The sequence below is a fragment of the Nerophis ophidion genome, linkage group LG27 (genome assembly GCF_033978795.1).
Source record: "Nerophis ophidion isolate RoL-2023_Sa linkage group LG27, RoL_Noph_v1.0, whole genome shotgun sequence".
NCBI classification, from domain to species: Eukaryota; Metazoa; Chordata; class Actinopteri; order Syngnathiformes; family Syngnathidae; genus Nerophis; species Nerophis ophidion.
In genome coordinates, this window is record NC_084637.1 from 26532198 (window position 1) to 26553250 (window position 21053).

General features: G+C 42.7%; 1 protein-coding gene across 1 annotated transcript in view; it reads right to left on the bottom strand.

The window, feature by feature from the left end:
- mgat5 (alpha-1,6-mannosylglycoprotein 6-beta-N-acetylglucosaminyltransferase) overlaps positions 1-21053 on the bottom strand; it is a 235233-nt gene that overhangs the window by 33519 nt on the left and 180661 nt on the right. Inside the window, exon 12 of the mRNA XM_061889592.1 lies at positions 7925-8074. Coding sequence (XP_061745576.1) covers positions 7925-8074 — 150 coding nt within the window. The remainder of the gene's footprint in view (positions 1-7924; positions 8075-21053) is intronic.

Consider the following 21053-nt stretch of genomic DNA (forward strand, 5'->3'; position numbering starts at 1 on the left):
AACAGGTGGCAGCAAAGAACACCACATCAGTGTTGTGTAAGTGCATGCAGAAAGCTCGTCAACCTTGAGAAGCAGTCAACCTCTATTTATAGGGAGCAAAGAGGAGAGGAGAACGCAGTCAGAGACGGCGGCCGCGAGGACTGGAGGCGAACCCTCTGAAATATTCAAAGGGAGAACGGATAGACCCCAGGTTTAAAGTGCAGGACGATGATGAGCTTTGTTGCGGAACCACGCGACGTCACGGTGAACCTGACCTTTCGGATAGAAAATGTCATCACTTCCTGATCTTATTGTGACATTTGTGCAAAATGTTAAGATGAGCGCCGGTGAATTCTCCAATTTATGTCTGCAGATACGATCTATGAGGTCACAGTGGTCTTGACCTTTGAGAAATGCACTCGAATCGCTTCATCCTCATGGTGTATGTGCCGTTGGGATGGAATCTCGCCGTGAACAATATACTGTAGAAATAAACCAAAATGACACTTGGGCTGCAACTAGTCAACGAGTAACTTAACGATTAGTATACTAATCCGATTATAAAGCGTGTGTCGAACCCGCGTTTCCTCAGCGGCTGACAGTGCGCCAAGAGACACCTCTGCTGACGGCGCACTCAGAAACGTCCTCACTCGTGCTGAGTGCAGCACGCTCACGCGGCAACGAGCCTGCAGCCTATCAAGAATCAACACACCTGGATCTGACGAGAGGGAGCTGCATAAAGTCCAGCAGACCCGAGGGGCCTTTGCCAGAACGTAGCCAATCTTTCACAGTAAGCATCCCGTCTGGCACCTCTCCCTCGTTCCTTGCTCGCCTTCTTTGTGCTCTTCCTGGTTCCTGTGTTTTTTTTATGTCCCTTGTGTCTTCCTTGTTGCCTGTGATCGTGCCTTGCCTCACGACCTCCACCCGGATCTCTTCTTGCCTCCCTCGACCCTCAACCCCAGCTTGGACTCAGAAATTGTTGCCTCTCTCCAACCCCCGACTGCTCGCTTCCCTGCTGACTACCTCTTCGCCTTGCCCCTTGGATTTGATGAAAAATGCACACAACACACACCGACAACAACCCCTGGTAAGACTTACATTGTTAATTCTACACATCGTCCGCACTCAGTCACTTGTGGTAGCATACACACCCCACACACTCATCAAGGTTTTCAATTAACCTGGTAAACCACAGTTCTGCCTAATTTTTCCATTGACTTTTACCGTATTTTCCGGACTATAAGTCGCAGATTTTTCATTGTTTGGCCAGGGGTGCGACTTATACTCAGGAGCGACTTATGTGTGAAATTATTAACACATTGCCATAAAATATCAAATAATATTATTTAGCTCATTCACGTAAGAGACTAGACGTATAAGATTTCATGGGATTTAGCAATTATGAGTGACAGATTGTTTGGTAAACGTATAGCATGTTCTATATGTTATAGTTATTTGAATGACTCTTACCATAATATGTTACGTTAACATACCAGGCACCTTCTAAGTTGGTTGTTTATGCCTCATATAACCTACACTTATTCAGCCTGTTGTTTACCATTACCTTATTTATTTTTAAATTGCCTTTCAAATGTCTATTCTTGCTGCGATAAGGTGCCGACTCGTCCAGGGTGTACCCGCCTTCCGCCCGATTGTAGCTGAGATAGGCACCAGCGCCCCCCGCGATCCCAAAAGGATCGATGGATGGATGTCTGTTCTTGGTGTTGGGTTTTATCAAATACATTTCCCCCAAAAATGTGACTTATACTCCAGTGCGACTTATACATGTTTTTTTCCTTCTTTATTATGCATTTTCGGCAGGTGCGACTTATACTCCGAAAAATACGGTAAATGCAAATTAAGTTGTTTTTTGCAACAACGATGACTAATTTGTTCATAAATATTTATTTGTACTGTAACTGTATTGCACATTCATCCATCCATCCATTCATCTTTTTCCGCTTATCCGAGGTCGGGTCGCGGGGGCAACAGCCTAAGCAGGGAAACCCAGACTTCCCTCTCCCCAGCCACTTCGTCTAGCTCTTCCCGGGGGATCCCGAGGCATTCCCAGGCCAGCCGGGAGACATAGTCTTCCCAACGTGTCCTGGGTCTTCCCCGTGGCCTCCTACCGGTTGGACGTGCCCTAAACACCTCCTTAGGGAGGCGTTCGGGTGGCATCCTGACCAGATGCCCGAACCACCTCATCTGGCTCCTCTCGATGTGAAGGAGCAGCGGCTTTACTTTGAGTTCCTCCCGGATGACAGAGCTTCTCACCCTATCTCTAAGGGAGAGCCCCGCCACCCGGCGGAGGAAACTCATTTCGGCCGCTTGTACCCGTGATCTTATCCTTTCGGTCATGACCCAAAGCTCATGACCATAGGTGAGGATGGGAACGTAGATCGACCGGTAAATTGAGAGCTTTGCCTTCCGGCTCAGCTCCTTCTTCACCACAACGGATCGGTACAACGTCCGCATTACTGAAGACGCCGCACCGATCCGCCTGTCGATCTCACGATCCACTCTTCACTCACTCGTGAACAAGACTCCTAGGTACTTGAACTCCTCCACTTGGGGCAGGGTCTCCTCCCCAACCCGGAGATAGCATTCCACCCTTTTCCGGGCGAGAACCATGGACTCGGACTTGGAGGTGCTGATTCTCATTCAGTTGTTACAAAAATTACAATGACTATTAAAATGTTGTCCGTTTAAAATAAAGTAAAGGTAACGTGCTAAAAAAAAAAAAAAACAATAACCTCATTTATGTATTTAAAACAACTGTTAAAATAGCAGCAATAAAAACAAAAAACAAACACACTAAATCAAACTTCCTCAAAAAGAAATGATGTTAGAAAAAGCTGGACACTAGTATATTGATTATTGATGAGCTATTGGCAGTTTTAGGACTATACAAGACTTAATGTAAAGAATTGTATCGTTGGTTCCTTTTTAACATGTTAGCTATCTATTAAATTTTACGTTTAATCTAATGATGTCCTCGCATTGGTGCCTCATGTCTATCTCTTTTTTATTAAGAATTTTTCAAACGATAAGGCACACTTAAAATCCTTTAATTTTCTCAAAACTGGACAGTGCGCCTTATAACCCTGTGCTTACCATCCTTGAAGCTATTTTATTTCATACATGGTGAAATGATAAGTGTGACCAGTAGATGGCAGTCAAACATAAGAGATACCTGTAGACTGCACTATGATGGCAGTCACACATAAGAGATACCTGTAGTCTGCAATATGACTCAAGTAAACAACATCAATATTTTATATTGTAAAATGTAGAACATTACACAAGGCGCTCAAAACTCTATCAAAATGTTTTAGTACAACTTTGGTAACTTATGAAGCCGCACCGCTTGATGGATTGTATCGGGACAGCGTGGCGCTGTTGGGAGAGTGGCCGTGCCTGGTTCAATCCCCGCCTTCTACCAACCCCGTCACGTCCGTTGTGTCCTTGAGCAAGACACTTCACCCTTGCTCCTGATGGGTTGTGGCCAGGGCCTTGCATGGCAGCTCCCGCCATCAGTGTGTGAATGTGGAATTAGTGTCAAAGCGTTTTGAGTACCTCGAAGGTAGAAAAGTGAAATACAAGTATAACCGATTTACCATTTACTGTGCTTCAACATAGGAGTATTATTATGGTGTGTGTATAAGGTAAGACATATTATCTGTCGTTTTGTTATGCAAAAGCAACTTTTTTTACCTTCTGATACCTGCTGATCTGTATTTGGGATCTGCATAAATCCTGAAAATTTGCGCGCTTCCGCCTTTGTAGTTCGTGGTGACAACATAGTTGGAAAGCTTCTTCTTTTTTTCTATTTTCTTGTTATGGGACATTCATCCTCCACTGTTGCAATTTCTAATATAAAGTAGTGTAAAGTTCTTACTTATATCTGTCAGTAAACCCGCCATGAAAGCGCTAAAACATACCGGTGTAGTGAGTTTACATTATTCACCCAAGGAACTGTAGTTATTAAAAGTTAAAGTACCAATGATTGTCACACACATACTAGATGTGGCGAAATTATTCTCTGTATTTGACCCATCTATGGAGCGTTCCGGTCCGACGGTTTTTCCACGGGACACATTGTTGCACTAATGAGGCACGGATGAGGAGATGCTGCTGAATGTAATTAAGACAGTTAGCTCTGTCTTTTGAAACTTCTTCCACTCCCGTCCTTGCACGCTACACCGCTACAACAAAGATGACGGGGAGAAGAAACTGCTGAAGGTAGGCCACGTAAATAAGGCCGCTTAAAAGCGGCTTGAAGATGATCTCTAAAAGATAATCTATGCAACATTTTGACCAAAGAACCACCATTAGATGTTATGTAGACCACAAGGAAGTGTTTTCAATTTAGAAACAGAAAAAAAACAATATGACCCCTTTTAATGTGCCCTATAATGCTCCTTTTGTATGAAAATAGACCTGACTACACTGCAAAAAGTCAGTGTTAAAAAAAAAAAAGGAAAAAAAATATATAAAAATTAGCGGTATTTTACTTGACCTAAGCAAAATTATCTGCCGATAGAACAAGAAAATTTGGCTTGTCAAGACTTTCCTAAACAAGCAAAACTAGCTAACCTCAATGAACCCCAAAATACCTTAAAATAAGTATATTCTTACTAATAACAAGTGCACTTTTCTTGACAGAAAAAAACAAATATAAGACATTTTTTCTCAGTATGTTGAGAAAAAAGGTCTTTTAATAATGAGACACAATTGTGTCAAAGAGAGTATGGGGTATCGGACCGTCTTATTGTGGCGGTCCGCTCCCTGTAGGATCAGTGTCAGAGCTTGGTCCGCATTGCCGGCATTAAGTCGGACACATTTCCAGTGAAGATTGGACTCCGCCAAGGCTGTCCTTTGTCACCGATTCTGTTAATAACTTTTATGGAGAGAATTTCTAGGCGCAGTCAAGGCGTTGAGGGGTTCCGGTTTGTTGGCCGCGGGATTAGGTCTCTGCTTTTTGCAGAAGACGTGGTCCTGATGGCTTCATCTGGCCAGGATCTTCAGCTCTCACTGGATCGGTTCGCAGCCGAGTGTGAAGCGACCGGAATGAAAATCAGCACCTCCAAGTCCGAGTCCATGGTTCTCGCCCGGAAAAGGGTGGAGTGTCAACTCCAGGTTGGGGAGGAGACCCTGCCCTAAGTGGAGGAGTTCAAGTACCTAGGAGTCTTGTCCACGAGTGAGGGAAGAGTGGATCGTGAGATCGACAGGCGGATCGGTGCGGCGTCTTCAGTAATGCAGACGTTGTACCGATCCGTTGTGGTGAAGAAGGAGCTGAGCCGGAAGGCAAAGCTCTCAATTTACCGGTCGATCTACGTTCCCATCCTCACCTATGGTCATGAGCTTTGGGTCATGACCGAAAGGATAAGATCACGGGTACAAGGATAAGATCACGGGTACAAGCGGCTGAAATGAGTTTCCTCCGCCGTGCGGCGGGGCTCTCCCTTAGAGATAGGATGAGAAGTTCTGTCATCCGGGAGGAACTCAAAGTAAAGCCGCTGCTCTTGCTTTTCGACATCGAGAGGAGCCACCCGAACGCCTCCCTAGGGAGGTGTTTAGGGCACGTCCAACCGGTAGGAAGACCCAGGACATGTTGGGAAGAATATGTCTCCCGGCTGGCCTGGGAACGCCTCGGGATCCCCCGGGAAGAGCTGGACGAAGTGGCTGGGGAGAGTGAAGTCTGGGCTTCCCTGCTTAGGCTGCTGTCTCCGCGACCCGACCTCGGATAAGCGGAAGAAGATGGATGGATGGATGGATGAACTGTGTCAAAGTCATGATTTTTTATTTCATGCTTGAAATAAGAAATTATTACTTTGAAGAAGCAGTTTTATATATGAGTGTTGATGACACAGCTTCGCAACAGTTGATATTCTTAGTTTCAAGCAATTTTTTCTCAATATAGGTCATAACATCTTAGCCACAAGGTGTAATATCTTACTGAGATCATTTAGGAGCAAAACCCTTAAAACAAGTAAAACACTAACATAAAATCTGCTTAGAGAGAAGAATTATCTTATCAGAAAGAAAATAAGCAAGTATCACCCTTATATGAGATATTTAATCTTACTTAGATTTCAGTTTTTGCAGTGTAGATCCGCTCATCGGCAGGGCGCACTATGGTCCGGAAAATATGGTACATTGCAAACTGACACTGCTTTAAAAAAGTACTGGAATTGATTTAGCTGGCTGACATTGGCTAAAATTAGTTATTTTTCCTACAACTTCGCCCCACTCTTGTTAGCGAGTTACCAGCTAAAACTCTTATCGAGTCCACATCCTTCCTCCAAGTGTCCGGCATCATGTCTTCGCTTTAAACGCTCCCGTATCACAGACGTACTTCCATAAAAAACAAAGTCCGCTTTGCAAAATGAGCAAAATAGTCATGTTGTTTAAAGGCCTACTGAAATGAGATTTTCTTATTTAAACGGGGATAGCAGGTCCATTCTATGTGTCATACTTGATCATTTCCCGATATTGCCATATTTTTGCTGAAAGGATTTAGTAGAGAACATCGACAATAAAGTTTGCAACTTTTGTTCGCTAATAGAAAAGCCCTGCCTTTACCGGAAGTATGTGCGAGTCACGTCACGAGTTGCCGGGCTCCTCACATATTCACATTGTTTATAACGGGAGCTACCAGCAGTAAGAGCAATTCGGACCGAGAAAGCGACAATTTCCCCATTAATTTGAGCCAGGATGAAAGATTTGTGAATTAGGACATTGATAGTGAAAAAAAAAGACGGCTCTGAGCAGCGGCAGGTGAGCATTTCAGATGTAATTAGACACAATTATTAGGATAATTCTGGAAGATCCCTTATCTGCTTATTGTTTTAACAGTGTTTTAGTGAGATTTTAAAGATTGTAAAGGCATACCTCGAGATCGGAGGGCTGCGGTGAACACGCAGTGTCTCAGAGAGAAGCCGAGGAGCCAAGCTCACAGCTGCCTTTTTTGACAGCTGCTGCAGGACGACGAATAATCCACTGATGTCTCCGGTAAGATACATATCACAATTTCCCCATCCAAAAACATGCTGGTTGACGTGCTTCACAACAAACAAAGAAACACCGGCTGTGTCTCGGTGCTAAAGACAGCTGCAATCCACCAACAGCATTCTTCTTTATAGTCTCCATTATTAAATGAACAAATTGCAAAAGATTCAGCAACACAGATGTCCAAAATACTGTGTAATTATGCGGTTAAAGCAGACGACTTTTAGCCGCGAGTGGTGCAGCTGCTAATATTTCCTGACAGTCCGTGACTTCTTCCGCGACGTTTTCAACAAGAAACACGCGGGAAATTTACAATTGCAATTTAGTCAACTAAAAAGGCCGTACTGGCATGTGTTGCAATGTTAATATTTCATCATTGATATATAAACTATCAGACTGCGTGGTTGGCAGTAGTGGGTTTCAGTAGGACTTTAACAAGAATAAGAGGAAATGTTCTCACTCTTTAAATGTTTTTACTGCCGATGTTTTTGCAAGTCACCCACTTCCGCCCGGAATAACACGAGCGATGACGTCACGACTATTGTCCGTGACAAAGTTTATTCCCGACATTTGTCGACAATAAATAACAATAAGAGATGTTTTGCTCCATGATAACCTGGACTATAAGCTAAGACAGGATGTGGTTAACTTGACGCGAGGACATCAGCTCCCCTGATTATTTTGCTGGTTCAGCCCCACGAGGGCAATTAGCTCACCCAGCTTGTTTGTGCGAGCAGGAGGAAGTTGAAGAAAACACCTCCTGTTTACCTTCCTCAGCAATAAAGTGGCTAAAGTTACTTCGCGATCGTAAGCCTTTTTAATGCACAGCCGAGAGGATGCAAGGAAAACACCTAACACACACACACAAAAAAAAAATGACAAAACAATCCGCAGGTCTTTTTATGGGAACTATATAAAAGCCGGATGAGCTAACCTTGGTTTCCCGGAGGAGGAACTGCAGGTCTCGGCCGCTCAGGATGCCGTGGTTCCTCACGTAGCTGGGGAGGTGCACAGTGCTGGTGCCGTGGACGGTGCCGTGTACCTCCATGTAGCTGTGGATGATGTCTAGGTATTTCTTCTTGTCCTGTGGGGAACACAGTCTTCAATCAGGAGAGCACAAACAGACAACTAACTTTACAATAAAGCAGGGGTCCCAAACGTGCGGCCCGCGAGTTTTATATGAATGGCGCTCTATAGCGTCATACTTGTGTACCCTTGATTTTGTCGCTCTATTGCAGGGGTGTCAAACTCAAATACAGAGTGGGACAAAATTCTAAACTGAACAAAGCCCAGGGCCAAAGTTGAACAACTTAACCTTTTAATAGGGACCCAAAGAAGTTTTGCATTGAATATTGATCAAGCAAGGCTTATACAACTTTATAGTGACATGCAAAATCGAGTTTTGTTGGTAGCGGGGGTGTATATTGTAGCGTCCCGGAAGAGTTAATGCTGCAAGGGGTTCTGGGTATTTGTTCTGTTGTGTCTACGTTGTGTTACGGTGCAGATGTTCCCCCGAAATGTGTTTGTCATTCTTGTTTGGTGTGGGTTTACAGTGTGGTGTAACAGTGTTAAAGTTGTTTATACGGCCACCCTCAGTGTGACCTGTATGGCTGTTGACCAAGTATGCGTTGCATTTACTTGTGTGTGTGTAGAAGCCGGATATATTACGTGACTGAGCCGGCACGCTGTTTGTATGGAGAAAAAGCGGACGTGACGACAGGTTGTAGAGGATGCTAAAAGCAGTACCTTTAAGGTACGCCCCCAATATTGTTGTCCTGGTGGAAATTCGGGAGAATAATTGCCCCGGGAGATTTTCGGGGGGGGGGCACTGAAATTTGGGATTCTCCTGGAAAAATCGGGAGGGTTGACAAGTATGAGAATTAGCGTTGAATGCGGTGATACAGCGGCGCTGCCACTGTATGATATCGGCGGGCCAGCTCTAATGTTAATTTATTATTGCCTCAAGGGCCAAATGAAATTACATTTGGCCCGCGGGCCAGAGTTTGACACCCATGCTCTATTGCGTCATACTTGTGTACTCTCTATTTTGTCCGGGAGACTCCCAATTATCAGTACCCCTCCAGGGGTAACCTTTCCCCCGAATTTCACCTGAACAACAATATTAAGGGGGCGCCGTGGAGGCACTGCCTTCAGCGTCCTCTACAACCTGTATCAAAAGTGTGCCAGTCACATGTTGTATTTAGCTTCAGTAGACGCAGTAAGCCTGCGATGAGATGGCGACTTGTCCAGGGTGTACCCCGCCTTCCGCCCGATTGTAGCTGACATAGGCACCAGCGCCCCCAAAAGGGAATAAGCGGTAGAAAATGGATGGATGGAGACGCAGTAAGCGACTGCAAGACATTTAATCAACAGCCATACAGGTCACACTGAGGGTGGCCGTATAAACAACTTTAACACTGTTACAAATATGCGCCACATTGTGAACCCACACCAAACAAGAATGAAAAACACATTTTGGAAGAACATCCGCACCGTAACACAACATAAACACAACAGAACAAATACCCATAATCCCATGCAGCCCTAACTCTTCCGGGCTACAATATAGACTCTCGCCCGAACTTTTTGTAACCCAATACGGCCCCCGGGTCAAAATGTTTGGGGAACCCTGGCTTAAAGACTCAAGGGGGAACCAAGGCCTTGCTTTTGCTGAAAGCTGCTAACTTTCAAAACTTACATCAATCAATCAATGTTTATTTATATAGCCCCAAATCACAAATGTCTCAAAGGACTGCACAAATCATTACGACTACAACATCCTCGGAAGAACCCACAAAAGGGCAAGGAAAACTCACACCCAGTGGGCAGGGAGAATTCCCATCCAGTGGGACGCCAGTGACAATGCTGACTATGAGAAACCTTGGAGAGGACCTCAGATGTGGGCAACCCCCCCCTCTAGGGGACCGAAAGCAATGGATGTCGAGCGGGTCTAACATACAGGCCAACTAACACATGGCTGACTTTCAAAGCATGTTACCCACCCTCGCTCTTGTGCTGTGTGCATGTGTGTGTGTGTGTGCGGCTCAGGGCTTGGAGCTTCAATTTCAGGTAGCCACTCGTCCAATTCCCAGTAGGTTTGGCTATCAGATGCCTCCAGTCAGCCCGCTGTAACTAAAGCTGGCTGTTTTGTGAGTGCATGTGTGTGTGAGAGATTAGGAACTGAAATCACTCCCCTGGTATACTTTCATGTAGGTGAGCTGAGATTGTGTGGATGGGGGAGTGGTTAACGGCAGGTGTCTGGCAAAAAAAAAAATGGCGTTTTGGTTTAGGATTGAGGCAATGCGAATAATTGGATGAATCAAATGGCCACTTTTTATGTACATACCAATCACGCTGAAATGATTAATCCAGCAATATGCAGGATACGTAATGCTAACAACACAGAAAGCTAATAAAACGGATAATGGTCGTAGCTGCGACTGTCTTGTAAGCCAGTTCTTATTTAGAGGAATTACCCAGAATGTGACAAAGAATGTGGTCAAGTTGTAGTGTTGGGCGACCGCTCGGGATGGCTACTATGAGCGTAAAAAAAATAGTTTTTCGAATGAATCACAATTCTTATTTGTAACGATTCTAAATGGATTAAATCAAAAATCAATTGAAGAACAATCCATAATGTAGAAGCCAAAAGTTTGGACACACCTCATTCAATGTGTTTTCTTTATTTTCAATCAATCAATCAATGTTTATTTATATAGCCCCAAATCACAAATGTTTCAAAGGACTGCACAAATCATTACGACTACAACATCCTCGGAAGGACCCACAAAAGGGCAAGGAAAACACACCCAGTGGACAGGGAGAATTCACATCCAGTGGGACGCCAGTGACAATGCTGACTATGAGAAACCTTGGAGAGGACCTCAAATGTGGGCAACCCCCCCCTCTAGGGGACCGAAAGCAATGGATGTGATACTGTGAAAGTTCAATCCATAGTGGCTCCAACACAGCCGCGAGAGTTCAGTTCAAAGCGGATCCAAGACAGCAGCGAGAGTCCCGTCCACAGGAAACCATCTCAAGCGGAGGCGGATCAGCAGCGTAGAGATGTCCCCAACCGATACACAGGCGAGCGTTTTTTTCAAGACTATTTACATCAGGGGTGTCAAACTCAAATACAGAGTGGGCCAAAGTTTTAAAACCGAACAAAGCCGTGGGCCGACGTTGAACAAATTAACCTTTTAATAGGGACCCAAACAAGTTTTGCATTGAATATTGAACAAGCAAGGCTTATATAACTTTATAGTGACATGCAAAATCAAGTTTGAAATAATAATATTTAAAAAATATCAATGGCATATCAAATGAAAATAAAATACTAGGGATGCACCGATTAATCGGTAACCGAATATATTTGGCCGTATCCATCCATCCATCCATCATCTTCCGCTTATCCGAGGTCGGGTCGCGGGGGCAACAGCCTAAGCAGGGAAACCCAGACTTCCCTCTCCCCAGCCACTTCGTCTAGCTCTTCCCGGGGGATCCCGAGGCGTTCCCAGGCCAGCCGGGAGACATAGTCTTTCCAACGTGTCCTGGGTCTTCCCCGTGGCCTCCTACCGGTTGGACGTGCCCTAAACACATCCCTAGGGAGGCGTTCGGGTGGCCGTATATGGCAAAAAAAGCCACATTCGGCCTTCGGTGGAATGAGTTAAAAACAAGGCCAAATAGTGGCATGTGACGCAAGTTTTTGACGTGGTGACGCAATCAACCAACGTGCAGTGACGTGGTGACGTTGGGATATGTTGTGTACCTGTATAAGTGTATGAGGTTACAAGCACACACTTTTTGAGATTTATTGGGGCCTCTGTTTACATTATTAGCCTGTTGTGTAGGCTACCTGTATAAGTGTAAGAGGTTACAAGCACACACTTAATTGAGATTTACTTGAGCATTCTGTTTACATTATTAGCATATCTACTGTGGCCAAAAGGACAATAATTAATTTGTTGTGGGTTTATCCACTGTAATGCACTTTATTTTTTTTTGGAATGCATGTTTTGTTTGAAGGCCTAATATAAATGAAAAACTGTGCTTTTTTTGAAAAGCAAAGACTACTGGAATATTAAAAAAATGTCAATATTCAATAAAAAAATACTTTATTTGAAAACATGTCTAAATATTTATTCTAGGCTATTTATGCAATATTTAAAAAATTGTGAAAAACTGCATTCATTATTCGGTATTCGGCCAAGCGTTTAACTTTTATTTGGCTTCGGCCACAAATTTTCATTTCGGTGCATCCCTATAAAATACAAAATAAAAATGTAATGGCTCTTTTCGGCAGCAGGGTTTGGTGGTAATGGGGGTGTATATTGTAGCGTCCCGGAAGAGTTAGTGCCGCATGTGGGTCTGGGTATTTGTTCTGTTGTGTTACGGTGTGGATGTTCTCTCAAATTGTTTGTCATTCTTGTTTGGTGTGGGTTCACAGTGTGGCGAATATTTGTAACGGTGTTAAAGTTGTTTATACGGCCACCCTCAGTGTTACCTGTATGGCTGTTGACCAAGTATGCCTTGCGTTCACTTGTTTGTGTGTATAAGTTGCATATATTATGTGACTGGGCCAGCATGCTGTTTGTATGGAGTAAAAGCGGACATGGCGACAGATTGTAGAGAACGCCAAAGGCAGTGTTTTTAGAGCACACCCCCAACATTGTTGCCCGGGGGGAAATCGGGAGAAATTCCGGTGGGGCACTGAATTTCGGGAGTCTCCCGGGAAAATTGGGAGGGTTGACGAGTATGAGTATTAGCGGTGAATTTGGCGTTAAAGCGGCGGGCCAACTCTAATGTTAATTTGATATTGCCTCAAGGGCCAAATGAAAGTAAACGGCGGGCCAGAGTTTGACACTCATGATTTACTTTTGGCATTCTCTCGATGCGCTTCAAGAGGTAGTCACCTGAAATGGTTTTCACTTTTCGGAACCAAAATATATTGCAATATTCTGACACTTTTCTAAATATAGGGGACCACAAAAAATGGTGTAATTGGCTTTATATTAAAAATCTGAAGGGTACACTAAACATATGTTTTTTTTTTGCAATGGAAGAACAATTTTGTCCTTAAATAAAATAGTGATCATACTAGACAACTTGTCTTTTAGTAGTAAGTAAACAGACAAAGACTCCTAATTAGTCTGCTGACATATGCAGTAACATTGTGTCATTTATCAATCTATTATTTTGTCAAAATAATGAGGGAAAAGCTGTAAAAAAAATATTATTAATTCAATTGTTCATTTACTGTTAATATCTGTTTTTTCTGTTTCAACATGTTCTTTCTACACTTCTGTTAAAATGTAATAATCACTTATTATTCTGTTGTTTGGATACTTTACATTAGTTTTGGAAGACACCACAAATTTAGGTATCGATTCGATACCAAGTAGTTACAGCATCATACATTGGTCATATTCAAAGTCCTAAAGTGTCCAGGGACATATTCACTAAGTTTATAAACATAATATGAATTTAACAACAAGGAAAAAAAAATGTAGTAATAGTATCGAGTAGATACGCTATTGTACTTGGTATCATTACAGTGGATGTCAGGTGTAGATCCACCCATGGAGTTTGTTTACATTCAGGGCTGCTATCTTTTGTTAGGGGTGACGCCAGTGAGATACTGTATCCTCCTACGGTGTGTAATGAAACATGTTTAGCTAGTCCTCGTCCTGCGGGGATGATACTTGTTAGAAATGTACTTTATTTGTCGCCATGGAGGCGAGGATTAGTGATTTAAAAGTAGGTAAAACACTGCAGACTGTGGATGGACGTTGGCTGCTAGCTAGCTACAGTACTGTATGTCTTAAAGCACCTCTTCCTGAGAGTGTTATAACTTCACCTTTGTCGTTAGTTTTTAAGCCAATATGCGTCCGTTCTCCCTCTTCTGTTAAAGGGGAACATTATCACGATTTCAAAAGGGTTAAAAACAATAAAAATCAGTTCCCAGTGGCTTGTTGTATTTTTTGAATTTTTTTTCAAAATTTTACCGGTCCCGGAATATCCCTAAATAAAGCTTTAAAGTGCCTTATTTTCGCTATCTTCGAAACCACTATCCACTTCCCTGTGACGTCATACAGGGCTGCCAATACAAACAACATGGCGGTTACCACAGCAAGATATAGCGACATTAGCTCGGATTCAGACTCGGATTTCAGCGGCTTAAGCGATTCAACAGATTACGCATGTATTGAAACAGATGGTCGGAGTATGGAGGCAGATAGCGAAAACGAAATTGAAGAAGAAATTGAAGCTATTGAGCAAATAGCTATTGACGCTATTCGGCCATAGCATGGGTGTACCTAATAAAGTGGCCCATAGCATGGCTGCCTTATTAGCATCGCCGGTAAAATGTGCGGACCAAACGATCAGGACTTTCGCATCTTGTGACACTGGAGCAACTTAAATCCGTCGATTGGTAAGTGTTTGTTTCGCATTAAATGTGGGTATCTAGTTTCAAATGTACATACAGCTAGCGTAAATAGCATGTTAGCATCGATTAGCTGGCAGTCATGCCGTGACCAAATATGTCTGATTAGCACATAAGTCAACAACATCAACAAAACTGAACTTTGTGATTTCGTTGACTTAATCGTTGCAAATGCATCTGCAGGTTATCCATACATCTCTGTGCCATGTCTGTCTTAGCATCGCCGGTCAAATGTGCAGACACTCTGGCAAATTCAATGGGGGTCTGGCGGCAGATTTCTTGCCAGTGGTGCAACTTGAATCCCTCCCTGTTAGTGTTGTTACACCCTCCAACAACACACCGACGAGGCATGATGTCTCCAAGGTTCCAAAAAATAGTCGAAAAAACGGAAAATAACAAAGCTGAGACCCGGTGTTTGTAATGTGAAAATGAATATGGCGGGTGTGTTCCCTCGGTGACGTCACGTTCTGACGTCATCGCTAAAAGACCGATAAACAGAAAGGCGTTTAATTTACCAAAATTCACCCATTTAGAGTTCGGAAATCGGTTAAAAAAATACATGGTCTTTTTTTTGCAACATCAAAGTATATATTGACGCTTGCATAGGTTTGGTGATAATGTTCCCCTTTAACACACGGTGTCCGTTTGTAAGTACTCCGTGATCGTGCGCTGCCAAACATGCTCCTCTGCTCGTAAAACCAGCAATGTCTTGACGTGACGGCGCGTTAAAAAAATTAATAAAAAGGGAACCGGTTGTGACGCTTGGTGGGCATCGTGGTGAAGTTGCGTTCACTCGTGGGCTCAGCAGAGATGGAACACAGCGGGAAGGTAAGGAATAATGATTTATTCACACACTAAAGAACACTATAAAACAGACTAGGAAACAAAAACACTTGCACGAAGGCACTAACAAACTAAACAAACTGAACTAGCATGGAAGCTAGAAAGAACAGAAAGCTCTAGCATGACAACAAGGGAAAAGAACAAACAAAATAGCATGGAAACTAATCGAGCACTAAGAATAGTTACCACAATGCGGGAATGCGACGTCACCTGTAGCAAACTAGAGTCCGAGAACGAATGTCAAACAAAAGTGGTCTTAAATAAGGAGATGAACACAAATCAGGTGCGTGACGACAAACAAGAGACAGGTGACACTAATGGGTAAACTATGGAAATGGAACAAAACAGGAAGTGCCACTGGGAACTAAGGATGTTACATAACAAGACAAAATACAAAACAGAACCAAAACCAGAATATAACATGATCCAAGACGTAGTTCATGACACCCGTACTTTTCAAACAGAGTATAGTACCATTTTTGATGTATCAGTACCGGGATACAAGTATACCGCACAACCCTACTGTGTAGTCCAGGGGTCGGGAACCTTTTTGGCTGAGAGAGCCAAGAAGCCAAATATTTTAAATTGTATTTCCGTAAGAGCCATATAATATATTTTTTAACACTGAACACAACAAAACGCGCGCATTGTTAAGAAAGACCAACATTTCTAGAGCGGTCTCTTATTCTTTGTAATAACATTGTTATTCTGAAGCTAACTGTGGAGGGGGCGTGGCCTGCGAGCCTGCAGCGAAGCAGAGTGTTGCCAGGACAGGCCTCAAATTCAGCGACAGGTGCATAAATGGCCCACCTGGGCCTTTTTTATCTGATCACCTGTCACTATGTTATAAGCAGCAGCCAGGAGGAGAGACGGGTTTGGGGCTAGAAACCAGAGCGCGAGAGATAACGAAAGAGAAAAAGACAATTGCTGGAAAGCAACTGAGAGACTTATTGAAAAATAAAACAATATTGTAACCCTGAAACTGGCTCTCATGTCAGTGCTTGGTGGTCTGAAGAACCCTCTGGAGGGCAAGCCCCACACTAACTAATAATAAATAAATGACTTCTTACCAACTTCTTGAACATAAAAATGCATGACAATATTTTATATTTGAACATTATTTTTAACACTTTGATTATAAGGGGAATTATTTATTATTTATCGTGTTAAGCCATGTCAGCTCAGATTTATCCGAGAGCCAGATGCAGTCATCAAAAGAGCCACACATGGCTCGTGAGCCATAGGTTCCCTACCCCTGGTGTAGTGTATCCCATCAAATAAGGATACATTATACAGTTTGCTGTACAATGTAAACTAATAGAAAAGAAAGTCAATAAGCGCAGAAGCATGATGTTTATTGTGTATGTGCAGCGTAGAAGCATTAGCTGGTCCTTGAGCCTCTGAGGCAGTTCTTACATCAAGCTTCACGGTCAGGAGAGAGGACATTACACGCCAGATGCTGTTAGAAGCATTTTCTCACACAGCAATGCACTAGGTCTGTGGATTGAGAGATAATGAAAAAAAAAAAAAAAAGCAAGAAGACAAACGTTGGCTAAGTGCAGGAAGAAAAAAGCACCACAACCTAGGCATCATCTATATACAAAAAGCAGCCGGCAATCTGAAACCAGGAAGCCAATCGATTGCGGGAGGAATTTAATTCATTGCGTTCGCTGGAAAGGTTGATTGGAGGAAGAGGTGAGTTTAATGACCTCACAAATCAGAATGGATGGGTAAATCCCGGCTAATGGAGGAAGGGGGAGAGGCACGGAGGGAAGGGAGGTACAGAATGAGCCGGGAAGACTATATCTTAACTAGAGATGCTCCGATCCATCGGCCACCGACCAATATCGGCAGATTTATGTTAAAAACTACGTAGTCTGAATAATGTCTCTCAGTGTCAATCACAGATACCCAACCGTTCTTACTGACAGTTTTATTTTAATTCTACTTCACCGTCTGAGAAGCAGCTGGCAGCTAACTGTTTTGGGGTCGCTCTGCATATGTAAACATCATCAACCCCACTGCGGCAAATAAAACACATTTCTTAGAAATATCTTATAATATATATAATACACACCAGAAGACGCTGTCGAAGGTGAGCCATGTCAATCAACCAATCAATCAATGTTTATTTATATAGCCCTAAATCACATGTCAATCAACCAATCAATCAATGTTTATTTATATAGCCCTAAATCACACGTCAATCAACCAATCAATCAATGTTTATTTATATAGCCCTAAATCACAAGTGTCTCAAAGGACGGCACGAGCCACAACGACATCCTCGGTTCAGATCCCACATCAGGGCAAGGAAAAACTCAACCCAATAGGATGACATTGAGAAACCTTGGAGAGGACTGCAGGAGACCGGTGCAATGGATAAATAAGACCGCCCACAAAACGGCACATCCTGATGAGACGGTCAGAAAGCGACTTGAAGATGATCTGTAAAACATCATCTATGCAACATTTTGACCAAATAACCACCATTATATGTTACGTAGACCACAAGGAAGTCTTTTAAACCCTTTAACCTTCGTCTTGTGTTAGGGTCGGCACCGACCCGTTTTAGTTTTTAAATGCATAAAAACACCACATACATTTATTTTTTTGCATCAAAGCTTTTTGACTTTGTCAGGAACCTCTTTGTCAGCAAAATAAAACATTTTAATTTCTTTCACTAAATTATAAAATGCTCTGGTAGAAATTATGCCCTTGGTGTTGTTAGGGTCGGTTTCGACCCGGTTATAAAAATAAGATGTTAAAGCAATGATAAGAGCCAAAACTGAACACACTGACAGCCAGCTCCTCTCCCAATCATGTGAGCTTTAGTGGATTCTCATTTTACCTTGTTATCCTGTACAAAAACAAACAAAAGACAGACACTAAAAGTGTCACTTTTTGCCACTCTGATTTTGTTTTTTTTATTAGTTTTGGAACTAGTAATCTATTTCTCTTGGTTTCATTTGCTTGATTGGTTGTTTGTTTGATGTTGGATTTCTGTTGCTGAAAAAAATATTTGTAGCCTTTTTCTTGAAGTGAATATATACGGGTCGAAATTGACCCGTAACACCATAGATGTTACTATAGTTAAAATTCTTAAAATGAAAAAATAAACAAAACGCATTTATTTAAGAGATGTGTTCTAATACCCCTTAGTAATAGTTAGGTAACACAACAACCTTTTTTTTTATTTATATGATTCTCTTGAGGTTCGTTTTACCATTTTAAAAAATTTAAATCGAGGGTTATACTGACAAAATAAGGCCCAATGGCCCAAACCAAAAATATTAAAACCAATATTTTCAAGGATAAGGAAGCCTAACAAGGTAACCAAGAGATGAGAAAAAAATTGGATGATAGATAATTGTTTTTAGTGTATTTTACAGCTGATTTAAAACTTGGGTCAAAACCGACCCGTTAACATAAGAGATGGTAACAGAAAGCTAACACAAGAGGAAGGTTAAGACTGGGGTGTCAAACTCAAATACAGAGTGGGCCAAAATTTAAAACCGAGGTTGAACGAATTAACCTTTTAATAGGGACCCAAACAAGTTTTGCATTGAATATTGAACAAGCAAGGCTTATATAACTTTATAGTGACATGCAAAATCGAGTTTCAAATAATAATAATAATTAAAAAATATCAATGGCATATCAAATAAAATTCAAATAAAAATTGAATGCCTCTTTTCGGCGGTGGGGTTGAGGTGGACGGGGTTTGTCGATAGCGGGGGGTGTATATTGTAGCGTCCCGGAAGAGTTAGTGCTGCAAGGCGTTCTGGGTATTTGTTCTGTTGTGTTTATGTTGTGTTACGGTGCGGATGTTCTCCCGAAATGTGTCATTCTTGTTTGGTGTGTGTTCACAGTGTGGCGCATATTTGTAACAGTGTTTAAGTTGTTTATACGGCCACCCTCAGTGTGACCTGTATGGCTGTTGACCAAGTATGCCTTGCATTCACTTGTGTGTGTGTGTATAAGCCGCATATATTATGTGACTGGGCCTGCAGGTTGTTTGTATGGAGGAAAAGCGGACGTGGAGACAGGTTGTAAAGAACGCCAAAGGCAGTGCCTTTAAAGCCCACCCCAAATATTGTTGTCCCAGATGAAATTCGGGAGGGGCACTGAACTTCGGGAGTCTCCCGGGAAAATCGGGAGGGTTGGCAAGTAAGAGTATTAGCGGTGAATGTGGTGTTATAGCGGCGGGCCAGCTCTAATGTTAATTTGATATTGCCTCAAGGGCCAAGTGAAATTACCAAATGTGGCCCGCGGGCCGGAGTTTGACACCCATGTTTTAAGAGTTCCTTACACATTTTCCTATTACCGTAGTTTCCGGACTATAAGTCACAGTTTTTTTTCATAGTTTGGGGGTGCGACATATACTCCGGAGCGACTTACGTGTGAAATTATTAACACATTACCGTAAAATATCAAACAATATTATTTATCTCATTCACGTAAGAGACTACCCGGCTATCAGCAATCGTCACACAGACGTCAACCAATGAAAGTTCTGCGGAGGCGGGTCATGGCACAAGTGCATTGTGGGAAAAAAAAAGATGCTACCTGCTACTACTTCCACCATTTCAACAATGGCGCTAACTTATAAAAAGTGAGAAGGACTGAACAAAAACGGCACCGAAAAGGAAGTTGTGAATTATGCAACTGACCATGACTCTGACGTAAGCGACGTACCGATAGAAGAGGAAGCGGCACATTGTCTACCTTTGGAGTTGGCAGAGTTGTTCAGGAGCGACACCGAGGAAGAAGATTTCATGGGATTTAGCGATTAGAAGTGACAGATTGTTTGGTAAACGTATAGCATGTAGGGGTGTAACGGTACACAACATTTTCAGTTCGGTACGAACTTCGGTTCAGAGGTCATGGTTCGGATCATTTTCAGTATAGTAAGAAAACAACGAAATATATATTTTTTGGTTATTTATTTAACAAATTTGCTAAATCCATCCATCCATCCATTTTTTACCGCTTATTCCCTTTTGGGGTCGCGGGGGGCACTGGCGCCTATCTCAGCTACAATCGGGCGGAAGGCGGGGTACACCCTGGACAAGTCGCCACCTCATCGCAGGGCCAACACAGATAGACAGACAACATCCACACTCACATTCACACACTAGGGCCAATTTAGTGTTGCCAATCAACCTATCCCCAGGTGCATGTCTTTGGAAGTGGGAAGAAGCCGGAGTACCCGGAGGGAACCCACGCGTTCACGGGGAGAACATGCAAACTCCACACAGAAAGATCCCGAGCCTGGATTTGAACCCAGGACTGCAGGAACTTCGTATTGTGAGGCAGACGCACTAACCCCTCTTCTACCGTGAGGCCCAGATTATCTATCCATCCATCCATTATCTACCGTTTATTCCCTTTTGTGGTCACGGGGGGCGCTGGCGCCTATCTCAGCTACAATCGGGCGGGTGGCGGGGTACACCCTGGACAAGTCGCCACCTCATCGCAGGGCCAACACAGATAGACGGACAACATTCACACTCACATTCACATAAATACATTTTAATTTAATTCTTCATTTTAGATTCTGTTTTTTTCGACGAAAAATATTTGTGAAATATTTCTTCAAACTTATTATGATTAAAATTCCCCAAAAATATTTGTCTTTGTTAGAAATACAGCTTGGTCCAATTTGTTATATATTCTAACAAAGTGCAGACTGGATTTTAACCTATTTAAAACATGTCATCAAAATTCTAAAATTCATCTTAATCAGGAAAAATTACTAATGATGATCCATAAA